The sequence below is a fragment of the Phodopus roborovskii genome, unplaced genomic scaffold (assembly GCF_943737965.1).
Source record: "Phodopus roborovskii unplaced genomic scaffold, PHOROB, whole genome shotgun sequence".
Taxonomy (NCBI): domain Eukaryota; kingdom Metazoa; phylum Chordata; class Mammalia; order Rodentia; family Cricetidae; genus Phodopus; species Phodopus roborovskii.
This window is the reverse complement of record NW_026125295.1, coordinates 20748588-20767169: the sequence shown is the minus strand read 5'-3', so window position 1 is coordinate 20767169 and position 18582 is coordinate 20748588. Positions and strand designations below refer to the sequence as shown.

General features: G+C 35.1%; 1 protein-coding gene across 4 annotated transcripts in view; it reads left to right on the top strand.

Moving 5' to 3' along the window:
- Positions 1-18582, top strand: part of Stag1 (stromal antigen 1) — a 277794-nt gene that overhangs the window by 86549 nt on the left and 172663 nt on the right. For all 4 annotated transcript variants that reach the window (XM_051206323.1, XM_051206308.1, XM_051206316.1 and 1 more), the window contains one exon: positions 7723-7887. In XM_051206323.1, the coding sequence (XP_051062280.1) occupies positions 7723-7887 (165 nt within the window). The remainder of the gene's footprint in view (positions 1-7722; positions 7888-18582) is intronic.

The following is an 18582-nucleotide window of genomic DNA, read 5'->3' as shown; positions in this document are numbered from 1 at the left end:
CCCTGAAGCCAAACTAGTTAGCTATACAAACTGGACGGTGGTGGCATATGCCGTTAATCCCAGCACTAGAGAGGAATATAAGACAGGATCAGGGTCTCAGAGCTGGCATTCCGTTCTAAGCAATTAGTCTCCAGCCACATTGAGGACAGGACTGCCTCATGCCTCAGCCTTGGTACAGGTGAGAACTCTTGGTAACCTTGCTGCTTTGCTTTCTGATCTCATCTTAAACCCCAATAACTGTCTATGGGTTTTTATTATTCGTGATACAGTTAGATTTGTTTCAAGATGAAAAATTCAATATGAAATTTTGCAGTGAATTGTTTAAAAGTTTCTGTAGTACACTGCCTTGTCTGTAAGCAAAAATGAAATATTTAACATCTTTTGAAGCATTAAGTAATAACTATTCTTGTCACCAGGTGTAGTTTATATGGAAACTGAAGCATCAGTTTTTCCAAAGTTTAGCAGCTTGACCTTCTGCATCAGAATTGAAAGTCCCATGAGAACCAGTGATATCATTTTTAGCATTACATTATTTTTTCAGTGCTTAGAATACTGTAAAAGATGTCTGATAGCCTCCCTGTACTGAGTGAGCATTTTGTATCAAGCCTATTTATGTCATCATTATAATGCTGTTGTGAGAATGTAGGTATTGTTTTCATATAATTTCAGAAAAGTGAGGTCTATAATTGTCATTCCCTGGAATTGCTAGGATAATTGCTGAGACTGCATGAGCCATAAGATTGATTCTGTTATATTAACTGCTGTTCTCACCAGACAGAATACCAGTGACAGGTCAGAGGAATGATTATCCTCTTTGGTGAACCAGTGAGGTTATTGGGTCTACTTAAGGAGCCTGGATTATGAGTGTGCATCATCAGTGTCGTGCTAGCATGGATAACTAGTATCCTTAGCTGTGTGTGTAACTCAATAAATAAAAAGACCGAGAGACAGATATTTGGGTTTCAAGCTTCAAGCTGAAGCTCAAAATAGCAGAGCAGCCAAGTTATTAGATCTTACCTCTACCTCAGGCTGAAAGGGGCTGATCCTGTTTTCATGAGCTCTCATCAAGCCTCAGAATGCTGCCTCTCCTCAGTGTGACTGGATAATGAATGCCTTACTATTCTCACCATGGCTGAAAAATGAATACTCTCCTTTCTTCAGTGTGGCTGGTGAATGAATTCCTGAGACTGACTACTGAAGACCCTGTTCTATCTTTTATATCTCTTGAGTCCTGGAATTAAAGGTGTGAGCTCTGTTATTCTTTTCGACTTACTCAATCTCTTTTAGCCCTGGGTGGCCTTGAACTCAGAGAGCTCCATCTGCCTTTGTCTCCAGAGTCCTGAAATTGAAGGAATGTGTCACCACTGCCTGCTTCTGTGGCTAACTAGTATGTCTGCTTTATTATTTTGATCTTCGGCTTGAAGCTTCAAATTTATTAGATGGGCTTTTTTAAAAATAAGAGCTACCATATTTTTGACAAACATATACTTCCTAGTTTAGTTCCCTTTTTTGAGAATTTGGTCTTTATTACTTTTTTTTATTGGAATCTGATTTTCTTCATATAATATAATGCAATTATGGTTTCCTTCTCCCATCTCCTTCCAGATTCTCCCACTTCTCCACTGTCTTAGGGTTTCTTTGTTGTGAAGAGAAACCATGACCAAGGCAACTCTTCTAAAGAAAAAAAATTTAATTGTGTTGGCTTGCATTTTCATAGGTTTAGTCCATTATTATCATGCTGTAACATGGTGGTGTGTAGGCAGACATAGTGCTGGAGAAGTAGCCAAGTGTCCTACATCTTGACTTGCCAGCAACAGGACTCGGTCTGAGACACTAGATGGTATCTTGAATATATATAAGACCTCATAGCCTGTTTCCACATTGACACTCTTCCTCCAACAAGACTATGCCTACTTCAACAAGGCCACACCTCCTCATAGTGCCACTCCCTTTGGGGGGGCATTTTCTTTCAAATGACCACTGCTACCTACACAAATCCACCCCTTCTCTCTCTGGGGTGGATATAAACCAGCAACTAAAAAAGTAATAATAAGATGAAGCAGACAAACCAGTATAAGACAAATATGGATGCACACATTCATGCACCCCAAAATATTAATAAAGAGAGCCATAGAAAAAGCAAAAGAAACACATGTAGATGCTGAAATACACACATTTGCATATTCAGGAAACCCACAAAAAGAAAATTAGAAACCATAATATATAAGCAAAAATCTGAAAGGCTTTTGAAAAAGGAAAAAAAAAAATACCCTGACAAAATATTGTGAGACATAAAACCTCCAAAAATATTATTTAATTTGGTTTGTTTTGGACATCTATCACTGGTCATAGGGCCTGTCCATAAGAGTGGTTTGTATATCCAGTGAGACTCCATTGGAGAAATGTAATTTTTCCTTTGAGAGCTGTTAGCAATTGAAGATAGCTTCTGGGATAGGGATAGGGGTTTCGTTTACTTCCTCTGTGTACTGGGACCCTCTTTGGTATAATCTGTGTGGGCCCTGTGCATGCTGCATAATCTCTGTAAGTTCATATGTGGGTCAGTCCTGTTGTGTCTAGAAGGCCTTGTTTTTCTTGATGTCCTCCATCTCTATTGGCTCTTATAGTTCTTCTGTCTCCTCTCTGGAAGACTTCCCTGAGCCCTGAGGTTACATATTGATGGAGGTAACCATTTAGGACAGTGTTCCAAGCTCTCTGATTCTCTGCATATTGTCTAGTTTTTACCATGTACTGAAGGAAGAGGCTTCTCTGATGATGGAAGAGCAAGATCCTGCCCTATGAGTATAGCAGAGTGACATTAGTGGTCATTTTTCTACTAAGTTCCTTTAGCAGAATGGTAGAATTAGGTTTTTGTCAGAGACTTGAATTTACAGGTTTTTCTGTTTGTATATATGTATAAATTATAAAATATTAAGAGTATATTCAGCTCTGCTACTTTTATTTGTGTATTCATATAATCATAATCAGGATTACATTATAGAGCTTACTCTACAGACTCTAGTTCTAAGGAGTTTTTATTACTTAAGGATTGAAAATATTTTTAAAAATGTTAGGTATACATGTAGAGTTCTTACCTAGCATATTACAAGGCCCTGGGTTCAATTTCTTGTGCCACAATGGGGGTGAGGGAGGATAGAGATGGACGTTGTTATTTATACAGTATTAACTTTATATTACATATTATAATCAGTTAAGGTTTCAATCAAAATACATAGGGGTATGTACATATAAATTATATTCAAATGCTCCATCAGGTAAAGGATTTCACTATCCTTAAATGCTGAGAGCCCCCACTGATACTGATGAGTAACACTTAGGGACCATTCTCACTGTGCTAGAAAAGTTTTATTGTGACCTTTTGATCTAATTGCAATTTTGAAAATTTCAGGTTAGCTGTATTCATTTCAGCTTTATGTAAATGCATTTGTGTTTTCTCATGGAGTTTTTTGCTTACTCTTCTGTACAAAAAGTTCGTTTACATGACTAGTAATTTGTTCTTATAAGTTTGTTTACTAGTGTGCATTTCTTTTGAATGTATACACACACACGATGGGAAAGAGCTTATAGGATGTATGTATAAATTTGGATTCACTACTTTCCTTCAATAATTACATCAATTTATGCTTTCACTGTCAGTATATAGTGAGTTTATATGTTCCACATCCAACATTTTAGTTTTTTTAATCCTTTCTATTTCAGTCTTTCTAGTGAGTATTTGGTACTCTGTTATTTTGTTTTTATTTTTATTCCTTTGGTGATATGTTAAGCACATTTTGTACTTTTACATTTATTTTTAAGTTGTCTGGTTTTCAGTCTAAATAATTTAGTGTTATGTTTCTGAAAAACTGCGTACAGAGAAATGCATAGTCTCTTAATGCAAAAAAAAAAAAAACCAAACAAACAAATAAAAAAAAAAAACCAACGCACAAAGCTTGACTTTTACTACTACTTTTCAAATCTTATCATACAACTCTAGAAAGCAAAGCTCATTGGTATTTGTATAGTGATAGAACTGGAGTTCAAGGGTAGAGTTACCCGTGTATGGTTAGTGGATTTATGATTAAAAACATTTTGACTCAACAGAAGAAAGAACAGTATTTAATATGCTCAGCAGTTTTTCTATGTTAGAGTAAAAAAAAAAAATCTAAGTTTTATAAAAGCTAAATTGTTATTTTCATCCATAATTTTATTTCATAGACTATCATCCAATATAGATTCCCCATTTGTTTATTGCTATTCTTGGTTTAGCTATATCCATTTCTTACAACTTTTCACTACCCCTATGTTGTATGGCTATCAAGTAAGCTCTACACACTTGAGTGCATACTTTTTTAGAAACAGGGGCATTACATTAGGTGTTATAGTTCTCAAAACCAGGATATTTAAAATTGATACATAATTTAATTGACTGTCTATACTCAAATTTGCTAATCCTTTTTAATTTTTAATTTCCAGATTTTGGGCCAACCACATACTGAGCATTCTATTTATTATGTGCTTTCTTTTCTCTGCAATATAATCTTATTCAGCCTGTGTTGAGTTGTTACATGTTAAAAAAAAAGTCAAGGGTATTAGCTTGATTATCCATGATTTGTATTTATTCAATTCAGTTTATGAATATTTGGTAATATTGTCCCACAATTAACATCTGGTTCTTAAATGTTTTTATGCGAACCTTCTTCTGGGGAGACAATCAAACATCTAACCATTCCAGATAGGTCATCAAAGAAAGTTTTACTTACCTAGGTTGGAGCATCAGTGTGTTTAATTAAGAGTTATTTGTGGAGCTTGGAAGGGTGTTATTGACAGGCAACTTAATAAGCAACTAAACTATTGAAAATTCCCTGTCTCCCAACAACTATCAACTGCCTATACTATATTCCGAAGGGGAGGAGGGTGCAGGGTGTGAGGATATGGGAGACTTGTGAGCCTCCTCACCTAGCAATCTTTTAACTTTTACTACATCTCTGTAGAGGGACTTAGTCTTCTTTGTCACCCCCTACTCTCCTCTGGCATGAAAAGAAAGAAGAGGTAAAAAGAACTGTCTATCACTAAGTTAATGATTACAACTTAAGGAATGTAACAGCTTTAAAGAAGAAACAGTCAAGGTATTTTCTAGGTACTGCTGTAGATACTTTATAAAATATATTAATACTATAAATAAATGCTCCAGATGTCAACTTAATAACAAATTGAATGGCCAGAATGTTTTCTGTAGACCAGGCTGTCCTTGAACTCGGGGATCCACCTCCCTCTGCCTCTTGAGTGCTGAAGTTGGGTATGCATCACCATTGCCTTGCTTGTTACTGCGTCTTAAGAATGGAAGTTATAGGTCTGATCTCCAAAATATAGAAAGATCTCAAGAAACTGGACATCAAGAGACCAAATAATTTAATAAAAATGGGGTATGGATCTAAATAGAGAACTCTTAATAGAGGAATCTCAAGTGGCAAAGACACGTAAGGAAATGTTCAACGTCATTCCTCATTAGAGAAATGCAAATTAAAACAACTCTTAGAGTCCATGTTACACCTGTCAGAATGGCCAAGATAAAAACAGATGACAGCTTATGCTGGAGAGGATGTGGAGTGAAGGGAACCATTGCTGGTGGGAGTGCAAACTTGTACAGCAGCTTTGGAAATCAGTATAACAGTTTCTCAGAAAATTGTAATTCAACATGCCTCAAGACCCAGCCATACCACTTTTGGGCATATACCCAAAGGATGAACACTCACACCACAATAACACTTGCTCAACTATGTTCATAATAGCTTTAGTTGTAATAGGCAGAATCGGGAACCAACCTAGATACCCCTTGAATGAAAAATACTACATAATGTAGTACTACTCTGTGGTTTTAAAAAAAAAAATCAAAACAATGACATCTTGAAATTTGACATCTTGAAATGGAGAGACCTGACTGAGGTAACCCAGACCCAGAAAGACAAATATGATATGTACTCATTCATAAGTAGGTATTAAATATAAAGCAACGACCTACAGGCCACAACCCCAGAGAACCTAGGTAACAGAGAGGCCCCTAAGAAAAACATATATGGATCTTCCTAGAAAGGGGGAAATAGACAAAACCTACTGAGTAAATTGGGAACATGGGGGTTGGTGATCGTGTGGAAGGGGAGAGGGGAGGCAGGAAGGAGATTGAGGGGAAATGTGCAGCTCAATAAAAATTTTTATACAAAGGAAAAAAAATATGTACACAGAGAAACCCTGTCTTGAAAAGGCAAATAGAAGTATTATGACAATGATGATGAAAAAATAACAACAAAATAGGGATGGAAGTTGGTGACTGTGATAGTGGTAGGAGAACTTTAAACTGTCAAGTTGACATAGCTCAATCATGAAGAGAAAATCCTTCACTCCCCACCCCACTGTGCTGTGTAGTGTTTATAGTGCCCTCTGATTATAAAGGCTAATACTGCAGCAGATGGAAATAGAATAATGTTTACAGGGGCCAGCGCCAGCATCATAAGTATAAATAAGGATAGATTTGTAGACAAGAAGCAGAAAATTGGTTGTTGGAATGGGGCTCAAATGAATTACAACAAAAAGTATAATGATTGAAAAGGAAAGATGCTTAAGCAAGACCTCTGGTTAACACCAACTGGCAATGAATATGATATAGGAAGGGATAATATATCTAAGAGGAAAGGAAGAAAATAATGGGACTTTTGAGTTTAAGGAAACTGTTTAACTACATAGTGAGTTTGAGGTTAGCCTAGGCTAAATGAGATTGTGCCTTGGAAACATAAAAGAAATAACTGGAGAAAGAGGTAGTGGTAATTAAATAATGTCTATTTCTCTTAATTTTGCATTTAGCAAAATTGATATTGATTATTTTGATGGAGCAATTGGATAAAGTGACAGACACGTTTCTCATATAACCTCTGCCTTTAAGATACAGTAATAGGTAATATTAATATTGAAAAACCTGGTGGGCTGGGGATGCATCTAATCTGGCAGATGTCTGCCTTGCATGTACAAAGCCCTGGGTTCTGTCTTTGCACTGCATAAACAGCACAATCGTGCATGCCTGTCATCTAGCACTTGGAAGATAATAGGAGGATCACTAGTTTGGAGTTTTTCTCAGCAATATAGTAAGTTTGAGGTTAGCTTTGGCAGGGTCGGGCCTGGTTAGTACTTAGATGGGACATTGTGTCTTATAAAAACAAAAGAGAGAAATAACTAGAGGGAGGAGAAATTTAGGCTATGTCCAGGTAAAGCTATTTCTTCAGCTTTATTGTATCCCCAGTATCTTGAACAGCTTCAAGTGTGTCCACTGAATATGTATTGAAACGTCTAAGAATGTTTGAGTAATTCAGCAGAGAAAGAAATTGGAAATGCATAATTTCCTAGGAGTGTTTTGGTGAACTAGGAATCTCAGGATGTAGACCATATATTGAGAAAGATGTTGAAGTTAAAAGTAGACATGATTAAATCATTAAACATTCTTATATAAAAAAATCTAGTGAGATTTTAAACTTTTCATATCTCTATGAACTTACAGTTTGATGTTCTGTACGTTTTTAATCATGAAAAATTTTAGTAGTTTTGTTTTTATTTAGGGATTTGTCTTTGACCTATAGTATTTCAAAACGGCTTTATAGGATCAAACAGTTTGAGATTGTGTCATATAAAACTGAAGTAAGTCTGCATTTAGTATAATTTTTCTTTCTTTTAATTCAGTCTACAAATAAGAAACCTCGAAAATCTCCAGGGGAAAAGAGCAGAATTGAAGCTGGTATTAGAGGAGCAGGTCGTGGAAGAGCTAATGGACACCCCCAACAGAATGGTGAAGGGGACCCTGTCACATTATTTGAAGTGGTGAAAGTGGGGAAAAGTGCAATGCAGGTAATTTTTAAATGTTTTTATTTCTTGTATAGAGCATGACAATCAGTAATTTATGTGGAATCTGCTACTGTGTATATTGGCACTTTATGTGCATTGTGTGTCAGTGTCTGTGTTTTTGATGACGGTTTTTGTACCCAGGGTCTTAGTGAATCGGATTGTATACTCTACCACTTAGTCACTCCCCTCTAAACTCTGTATAACTAATATTTGTCTGAACCAAAGGTCATTTTTGTTTTTGGAGTTTTTTTCCGGTTTAGCTTAAAAGAATATTTTTGTTTATTTTTCGAGATTTTTTTTTCTATTTTCCTAAACAAAATGACTTGTAGGAGATGCCCAAGAGAATTTCTGTTGCCCTGTTGTCCTGACACAGTTTGTTAACCTGACTTGGTATGTGTGGATTTCAGAGTATTTGAAAGAAGAGAGAGAGGAAGGAAGGGAGGGAGGGAGGGGGAGAGACAGAGACAGAGACTGTCTCCGAGCCTCAGGTCATGCTTGTACAATGGGCACGTTATGTATTGAGTCATCTTAGTCCAGAGTGATCTGTTGATATGTTGGTAATTTGTTTACTGTTTTTTATATTTCATTTGTCAACAATGAATTATTTATTAACCTATGATTTTATTGATAACTTCATTAAAAAGATAAACCAGAGTTATTTTACTATCCCTTTAGAATCTTGTTGCATTATTTTTTACAATTAAAATATATTAAATATTCATGCTTATCTCTGTAAATTTATATTTAAAAATGCAACAGGCAAAATTTTTGTTTCATGGATTTTTTAACTTATAAAGAAATAAATACCACATTTCTTTCCAAAGATTAACTTTCTATCCTTCTTAAGAAGTATAAGAAATAATAAAATGCACCAAAACCTTTAAGTTGTTTAGTTGAACATGCTGAATGTGTGATACAAATTTGAAATACATCATTCTGGTGGCTAGATATGAGGCTCACGAGACTGAGGGCAGCCTGTGCTCCTTAGTGCAACTCTGCCAGAAGAACTTAAATAACCCAGTAATAAAAAGAAATGTAGCTGGTCAATGGTAGTTCATGCCATTAATTCCACCACTTGGCAGGCAGAGAAGCTGGGTCTCTGTGCTTTCAAGGGCAGCATGTTCTACAGAGGTAGTTCTAAGACAACCAAAGCTACCCAAACAAACAAAACCAAACAAAATGCATAAAAGCATGCTTAAGTTAGTTAGTTATTTAGTTAGTCCCCTCCCTCCCTCCCTCCCTCCCTCCCTCCCTGTTCTGTACTTAAGACTGGGCAGTGGTGGCTCATGTCTTTAATCCCAGCATTGAGAACTCTGTGAGTTTAAGGCTAGTCTGGTCAACAAAGCGAGTTCCAGGACAGGCTCCAAAGCTGCACAGAGAATCCCTGTCTCAATCCCTCCCCCAATTGATAACTTAAATCAGTATTATTTTAATTTGCATTTCCTTGATAACCAGTGATTAACAGTAAGCTAAATCTTTGTTCAATTTCTCAATTTCTAATTTTAAAATGCATCTTCAATTTAAGTGCAAAAAGCATTTAGATAATTGATGAAATAAATTACATTCATGACCAACTTGTGATTAAATTACCTTTTATTTTTCATTTGCATTTCATTTTGAAGCTGTTAGAGAAATTTATATTGTCTTTTTTTTTTTGTAAATTTATGTATACATTGGTCTTTAAATTTGTGTGGGCAGGCAAAATGCGACTAATACTGTTAATATTCTTTATTGCACAATGAAGGAAATCCCAGTTATCTATAGCAGTAGATGATTGTTTGTGTATTATATTTGTATATTTTAAAAACCAAGTACCTTCCAGCCATTAAATTTGATCATTTAATCATCATACTTTCAGAGAAAAATATTAACATGGTAGAAGTGCTGATTTTGAAAGTATATTCTTGTCAGTTTTGATTAGAAAGAAAATATAAGAAAACGAATTTCATAATTTTGGAATTTTGTATTTTTTATGTATAACTTTATATTATTACATATTATAACTATATAAGTATTCAGTATATGTTATCAATTTTGTTGTCAAATTAGCTATGTGTGGTAGTGTACACTTTGTCAAGGTTTTTATTTTGTTTTGTGTGTATGTATGTGTGTTTGTGGTAGAGTATACACATACTAAGTACAGATGTCTGAGAATCGAGAAGGAAGCATCAGATCCCTCAGAACAGAGGTTGTAATCCACCTCACATGTATCCTGGGAACCAAGCACTGCTGAGACATGTTTCTAGTCCTGTCATGTTTGAATACAGGTTCTGGTGGTTGAACCTTGACTTTTTTTTGCATGTATAGCAGCCAGTTTATCAAAAAAGTCTGTCTCCCCAGTCACACAATACTTAATGTCATATGAGAAAAATCCTATCTTTATTTTAAACAAAGTATTTACCAACGTAAGGTTTTGCATATTATTCTTACACCACTTTTTTACCACATTTTCTGAAAATGAATTGCTAGTCAGGACACCACATTTTTCAGAATTTGATTTTAATACAACATTTGAAATATATTTCATTGTGTTATTTTTAAATTTTATTCACTATATTTTTAATTTTTTAAAATTTAGTACTCACTTTTCTTTAACTTGGTATATTGAGATTAAGGTACAAACTGTGGTGATTTTTTTTTTCACATTGTAACTTATTGATTAGATTTTTATTTTGGATTTGCCTTCTGATCTTTCAAATTTATTAGTCTTTCTTTCACATGCTCTAGCCATTATTTTTGAGCAAATTTAATTTTGTTTGCATAAAATATCATGCTCCTAAATGTAGTGCTGTTGATCATTTTTATTATGTCTAAATTGCAAGTGTGGGATTGTTTCATAGTGTTTCATATTTGTGTGTGTGGTTCCTGAGACAAAGTCATGCATTTTTAAATGATTGACAAGGGCCTTCCATTAACAATGACATAATAATTTTGTTGTTTGTTGCCTACCCACTTCAAACCTAAAGTCAGGATGAATTGTCCTGTAGAGAGTATAAACGCCATGCATGGTTTGTACTTTTGTAATTAAAAACATGAAGTTTGAGCTATACTATATCACAAGCAAACATTTTGGGCTGAGGCAATAGACAGTGTCAGTGAGTTTGGAAACAGACTAAATTGTATATGTATTTTGTGTAGAAGAATGTTATGTATTTTGTATAGAAGAATTCCACAAATGAACATAATTTGTGTTATAGTAGAGAAGCACTTAATGGTAGTCAGGAACTTGACATTTGTGGGTTAAAAGAACTTAAATTACTTCCCTAAAAAAATAAGAGTATGCAGGTTTCTTTCATAGTAAGGTCCTTAGTGTCCTTTCTGATGGTGGAAGATCAAATGTTACTAATAGATAGTGACCTTATATATAGTTTGAATTTAAAATGTCTTTCATAGTCTCATGTTTCACATCTGCTTCTTTTGTTTTGGGGGTTTTTTGATCCTTAGCATGTAAGGCCTGGCTTGCCAAAGTTAATACTGATTAAGTGGGACTTGAAAAGTTTCCATCTTCTTGTTCCAGCTTGTTCTGCTTTTTGATTGACCAACTTTTAAGCATGTCTCCCGCTCCTTCTGCAGTGAACTCTTTAGCATGAAAGCTGTGATCTTCTGAAACTGAAAGCTAAAATTTTTTTCTCTCTCATCATGTTTCCTTTAGGATTCGTATAACCACAGTGAGAAAATAATTCAGATAACATGTATCTCAAGCTGTCTTTCCGTTTCCCTGTTAAATCTAGTATTCATCTAGTTATTAGTATATAAAAAAAACTTACTTAAATACTCAAGTGTCTTACTTTTTGCAGGATAGTATATCTTAAAATTTCCTTTATAGGAAATCAAGTGATGAGGGAAGAAGCAGGACAGATGTACTCCATATAAACAGCGTTTTAGATAAAGGTATGCTCTTTCATGATGTCTGTGAAATTAGCTTTTTTTTGGGGGGGGGTCCAGTATGCACAACATATACAGTATAGCAAAGTTAAATTAAATGCATAAAACATACAGGCTGATGGGTAAGCTAAACATGTCTAGCACATTTTCTAGTACTTTCTTTCCTTCTACCTCTTCAATCCACTGAACAAGTACAACATGTATACTGTTCTCATAGGTGAAATTACCTATTTTAAAGGAGGTCTAAAGTTACAGCACATGTTTTAAGATTCTTGAATATGAACAGTAGTAATAGAAAACTATTAGCTAAATGTGGATGAATAATAAATGAGCAGGTTTAAAAGGTTAGAAGGATAAAAGAAGAAATTATGTGTAAATTGAAACAGAATAGGTGTAATATGATAAATAAAAGAACCAGAGACGATGTTGGGGTTCAAGCTTCAATCTGAAGATCAGAGAAGCAAAGCAGGCAAGGCAATATATATTTTACCTCTACTAAGCTGAAATGGCAATTCTGTGTCCAGAAATCCTTAGGAGTAAAAGGTCTTATATCCTGTTTCCTCCTCTTATATTATTCCCTTTTCCATCTTGCCATATCACTCATGTCTACACCTCCATAGTGCTGGGATAAAAGGCATGAGCTCTGTTACTCTTCACTCTTGTGTAGACCAGGGTGGCCTTGAACTCAGAGAGATCTATCTGCATGTCTCCTGAATCCTAGGATTAAGGATGTGTATTACCACTTCGTGACCTCTATAGCTTGTGGATGGCTTTGCATGTTGAACCCTCAAACAAGTTTTATGAAAACATAAAAGTATATCACTACAAATAGGGAATAAATTAAACAAATATAAAAAGACAGTCTTAATAGCTGGAAATAAATTATTGAGTTCAGGAATTTTGCTTTCCTGTGGGAAAATTGCACACTATTAAAATATTTAATAGCCTCCCCTCAGATAGTCAGATTGTAGTTCAGAGAAAGTAACAAAAAGGAGAATAAAAACAAGGAAATGCAAATTTATCTTGAGAATACAAGGATGGTTTGATATTAGATAATCTTTTCACATAATATGTGAAATAGTCATGTTACAGGAAAAATATATACTATCTAAATTGGTATAGTGTTTATAAAAAATATTTTATACTTATGGTAAAACTTTGTGAATGAGATAAAAGGTGAACAACTATTCCCAGTACAGTTCACAAGGTATCTTTTTCATAGTGAAATGTAGATGCATTCCCTAGACTGAGCATTGTCATTACTTACTGAATGGAACACATAGCCAATGTCTTGAACCAGCAATAATGAAAACCCAAACAAAATAGAAGAGCAGCAGGAATTGAAAAGATGCAGACATTTCCATGTATACAGAGGATACACATACTTAGATTAAAACTTCAAAAGAAACTTTTATAATATTGGAACTGAGAGTATCAGAGTTCCTGGCTAGAAAATTAATGTTAAAAAATTTATTTTTTTAACTGGTATAAACTCCTAGCTGCAACTCCAGTTGAACTGAAATCCTCAGAATCCAATTGATAAAAAGACAATATTGAATCCTACAAGTTCTTTTCTGACCTCACATGAGTAGTCCATGTTGTGTCGTCAGTCTCCACTCACCACAAAATTACATAAGGAACCTGTAGTGTGTAGACTGGGTTTCTGTCCAGCCTGGTCACCCCAAATAAACACACAGAGGCTTACGTTAAATATAAACTGTTTGGCCAATGGCTCTGGATTCTTATTGGTATCTTTCTTTATTATTAATCTATTTCTATTAATCTAAGTATTTCTATGTCATCATGTTTTACCAGAGAAGCTTCCAGCATGTTACTCCTTCAGGAATTATATGGTGTCTCCTCAAGACCTCCCTCTGCATCCTCTCCCCAGAATTCTTGTCTCATGATCTAAATTGTTCCCAGAAAGAAACTGACAAAAAAATAAGGCACTTGTGCTAAATGTTCACTGTTGCTATAGAGAACACTACTGAAATGGGATGTCCTTCAGTATCTATGTTTCTCTTATTGGTTGATGTATAAAACATCTGGGAGCAATTTAGATCATGATTTGTAGGAATAGTGGCATTGGAGTCAAACACCAATAACTATTTTTGGTAGATCTTATGCATCCCTTGTGCTTGATGGAAAACCTATAAAAGTGCAATTAATTCTGAACAAATTTTTATTAAAGTCCATCTATTGACGTCTAATAGTACAAATGAAAAATACTAATGTATTTTAGAAAGCCACTTTATAAAAACCCTTCACTATTACAACAGTCAGAACATTCTATGGCCACAACCTAGTCTTTCTTAGGGAGGGCATCTGTGCAAGGAAAGAAAATGTAACCATTTTACAAAGTGAAAGCAGTAAGGTGACTTTGAAAGATAGTCTTGGTGATCCCTAGTTGTTTAACTTAGTTGTTTACTAAACAGATTTTCCTTTGATGTGGCTGTGGGAGTATTTGATTGAGAAACTTTAATTTGAACATTTTGAATTTCTGTTGATTTTTGAGATGGTGTCTCTATAGCCCTGTCTTTCCTGGAATTTAGTGTAGAGCAGGCTGGTCTCAAACTCACTAGGGTTTGCCTGCTTCTGTCTTCCATGTCCTGCGATTAAAGATGTGTGTCTCCATATCTGTGGGCCTTTTGACTTTTAAAATTTATGTCAGTAAACATTGTAAAATTTTGGCATATGTTAGCGGTGAATTTAACTGTTTTTTTTTTTTTTTAACCTTAAGTTTTTAGGAGTTACCAAGCAATTTATATAATTTTCTATCATGCATTAAGGTCTTTTATTTTATGTCCCTAGATGTCAGTAGTTGCCCTTTTAATTCATTCATTTAACAAAATTTGCTTGAGAACTCATTTTACTTTTTTTTTGGCTTTCTCTTGGTCACAAGGGATACAGATTGAACTAAATTTACCTGACTCTAATATTCATGGATTTCCCAATCTTAGTAAGAAAAAAATATATTCATACTGTTATCCATGGGCCGTGAGGAAAAAAAATTGTAAGTATTAAGATCAGAAGTTGATTGTATTGGACAATTTCTCTTTAAATTTAATCATCTCATATGAGTGTTAGTGGTAGGTTTTTCATTGTTTTCTTCTTTATAAGATAATTCAAGTGTCCAAGTTTCTTCCAGTTTCTAACTCTTCCCAGTTTTAGAGGCTTCATGTTGTTTAGGAGCAGTTAATGAAAGAAAAAAAAATTACCTACTAAGACAACTTTTGTCCCTTCTATTTCTTGCCACTTGAGTTCTATAAGGTCTTAATAATAAAAGCCAGGTATCAGAGAGAAGAAGGAACAAGCCACAGCCACCTTTACCTCACTATCTTACCAGAGGAAAAGAGTGGTATTTCTGTTTCCTCCTACCTATATTCCTTTCTCTGCCTAGCTGTCTCACTTCCTGTTTATACAGACCTCTATGGTTATCCAGTGGCAAACCCCACCTGCTGGTGTTGAGGCATGCTTTATTTGGTCAAACAGGATATCACCACATATTCCTTTTTTTTGTCTAAAACAGAAGTTATAATTAATATAAGAAAACCTTGTAACCAATTCCCTTAAACAATGACAAATAACCACAATCCAGTGAAAGGCCAAAATCCACCCATCCCACGTTTTGGGAATGTGGGCACCATATTCCTAAATTTGCATCCTACTATTTGGGAATGATGACATCTTTAGGAAATCTTGAAAAGGAAAATTGGATTAATTGTCAAGCTGTATCATTTGTTGTCCCATCTTTGCATAATGGGAAAATGCAGAGCTTGCTTAAAGTCCCAGCTAGGGTAGTCTGTGAGGCTGAATCACCTCAGCTGTCCACCTTTAAATAGTCCTATGGCAGTTAGTAGCCGTCCAAAGACAGTCTTTAGTTGGAGTTGTTCAGTTTAATGGTGTGGTCATAGTCCTGGGGGAGTTGTTGTTGTGGGGCCCCATCCTCTTTTTGGAGACTTCAGAGATTGCAGTTAGGCATGTTTCTGGTTCACTGGAGAGAACTGATAGGGTCTTGAACCTGAAATCATGTACAGGAAAGTGGATGAAACATTTTTCTAGAATTAACACTTTATATTAGCATTACTATCATGACAAAATGTTTAAAATACATATTTTAATCTTAAATTTTTATATGAACACAATATTTTTTCCTTAAGAAAAGTTGTCAAAAGTCAATATAAAACCAAAGGATTATGAGATTAGTGGCAATACAGCAGTCCTTTAATTTTTGTTTTTCTTCTGTATCATATCAGGTGGCTCTTCTGACACAAGACAGAGATTTTTGAATTTCCTTTTATCAAGCATGCTTAGGTTCAGAGGATAGTGCTACACTCCAATTCCAAAACCAACTTTAGTATTTTATTGTACTTGGACTACAAAAAGACCATTTGCATTGTATGTCTGTAGAAAAAAGCAAAACAAACATAGGGGAAGATTTATGAAATTTTGTCCTGTTAGAAATATGATATACCAAAAGGCCAATTTACTCCCTTTCTTGGGACAATATTTCTGGATGATTTGTCCTTTTTCTTCACATGTCTTATTTATTCAGTTCAGGAGAATACCTTTATTCTCCCGAAAAGACAAAAATAAAACCCCTCCTTTTGGGGGAGGTTCTCATTTGGCCTGTTATATCTGATCAAATGAAAAGCATTTGTTAATTTTATAGGTTAGTTTAGATTAATTGCTTGATGAAAATCATCTCTCCTAATTAAGGGGTGTCTTGTTCATGTCGAATCTTTATTAATTTTGATGGTATTCATATTGTTTTTTCACCTTTGGAAGCAACAGCAAAACCTCTTTCCCAATTTAAAAGATTGGGGGGGAATGTTTATCTGAGTATTTCATTGCAATATTAGCAACATATGGTTTTAATATTCCCCTCTGTCTTTCTGTCCTTATACATTTGAGCCATGTTGTGCTCTGTTTTACTTGAGATAAAGTTCCAGTCCCTAAAAATTTAATATTTACCTCCTGAAGATGCCAATTTAGGTGCCAAAATTCTTATGATATAATTGTTAGGTAAGCACATATGTCTACTAGTCTTTCAATGATAATGTCATTTATTCACAATTTTAATTTTGGTCTGTGCTCATTTATAGAAGTTTGGCAATATACTCACTTTGTGATTATTCTTGACTTTTTTGTTCTCTCTTTCATACCTCTTTGATCATACGGAGCAGTCTGATTTCTTATAATAGATATTAGACACTTCAGTCGCTCTGGGAAGGAGATTTCATGGTGACAGGAAAAGTCTGATTCAGAGACCTGCAAGAGGCCTCTCAGGGAGTTTGCTGATGGCAAAGGATTACCTTGAATTCCCCTTGTTGATCTATATTCATTTGTCCAATTCCTGCCCTTGCCATACCTTCTCCATAATCTAAAAGGGATGTTGTTTTTTAATTATGTTTATAGAAAGCCTTGTTTCTAGGATCTCCCTGTTTATAGTCCCTTTTAAATTGGCCTTGTTTGCCACAATTAAAACAGTTGACATTTTGATCTTTCTTTAAAGGTCTTGAAATCACCTCTCCTATTTATGTATCATCATCATGGTCATGTGTAAGGAATATGTTTTTCCTCCTGCCGCTGCTGGTCTTCCTCTCGCCGCCATGCCAGCCCCAATTAACACAGAGAGACTCTGTATTTGATATAATGCTGTTGGCCAGGTACTAGTTTTTTATCAGCTAGCTCTGTCTTGAGTATAACCCATTTCTGTGTATTTCCACGTGGCTTCACCTACCGGGGAGTGGGGCAGGCATCTGGTCTCCCCGGTCTCTCCATGCTGACTCTTCCTTACTCCTTCCTCTTTCCTCCTAGTCTCCTAGTCCCTCCTATCTTCCTTTCCTATTGGCCAACAGTGCTTTATTCATTAACCAGTATGAGAAACATATTTACAGAATGACATCTCCCATCAATCATGAGCTTCATTATTAATTGTATCTTGGATCAGTGCTCCAAAGATGCTGATCTTGCTTTTAAAGGCCCAATTATCCTTTTGTATTGAGAACTAGCATTTTCAAAAACCATAGTTGTGGTGATATCTTGCTATCCCCAATCATAGTTTCAATTATTATTTTTCTAATTTCTGAATCTAATAACTTTCTTTTTACTACTGAGGTTAGTCTTTGTAAGAAATCCTTGATGGTTTCCTTTGGACCCTGTATAACTTTTGTAAATGAGTCAATTTTCTTTCTTACTTTTCCAACTCTGTCCCAAGCATTCAAAGCTGCCACATGGCATAAAGCCAAGAGGTGATCATCATATAGACATTGCTTTTCTAAAGTAGCATAATCTCCTCCAAGCATTTGATCTTGGGAGCTATCTACTCTAGCTTTAGCCGGTTGTTCAATATTCTTAGCCTTTTATCTGAAGTAGGAAACCCATTGTAATTGTGGACTAAGCTCTAAAACAGCTTTAATCAAGCCTATCCATTCTATAGGGTTAACTCTATTACAAACTGACCACATGTTTATCATCTGCTTCACAAATCATGAATGCATGCATATGAGACTACAGCTTTCTTGAATTTTCCAAAATCTAATGTTGTCATGAGCTTCCAAGTAACTCTTATTGAACCTCTATCAATTGGCACTTTCTGTAATGTTACTGGATTCATTTAGGTTGGTTGTCTGAAGACTTTAGTTGCCATTTTAACCTTAAAATATAATGCTAAATTTGGTTCCCCATTAAATTCCTCTGTCTGTGTCTGAATATCTCTATGATCTGCTTTAATAAGGTTTTCTAAGGCCTGCAACTTGGCAATCATATCAACAAACTTTTTTATAGATAAACCAAGAATGATAAAAATGC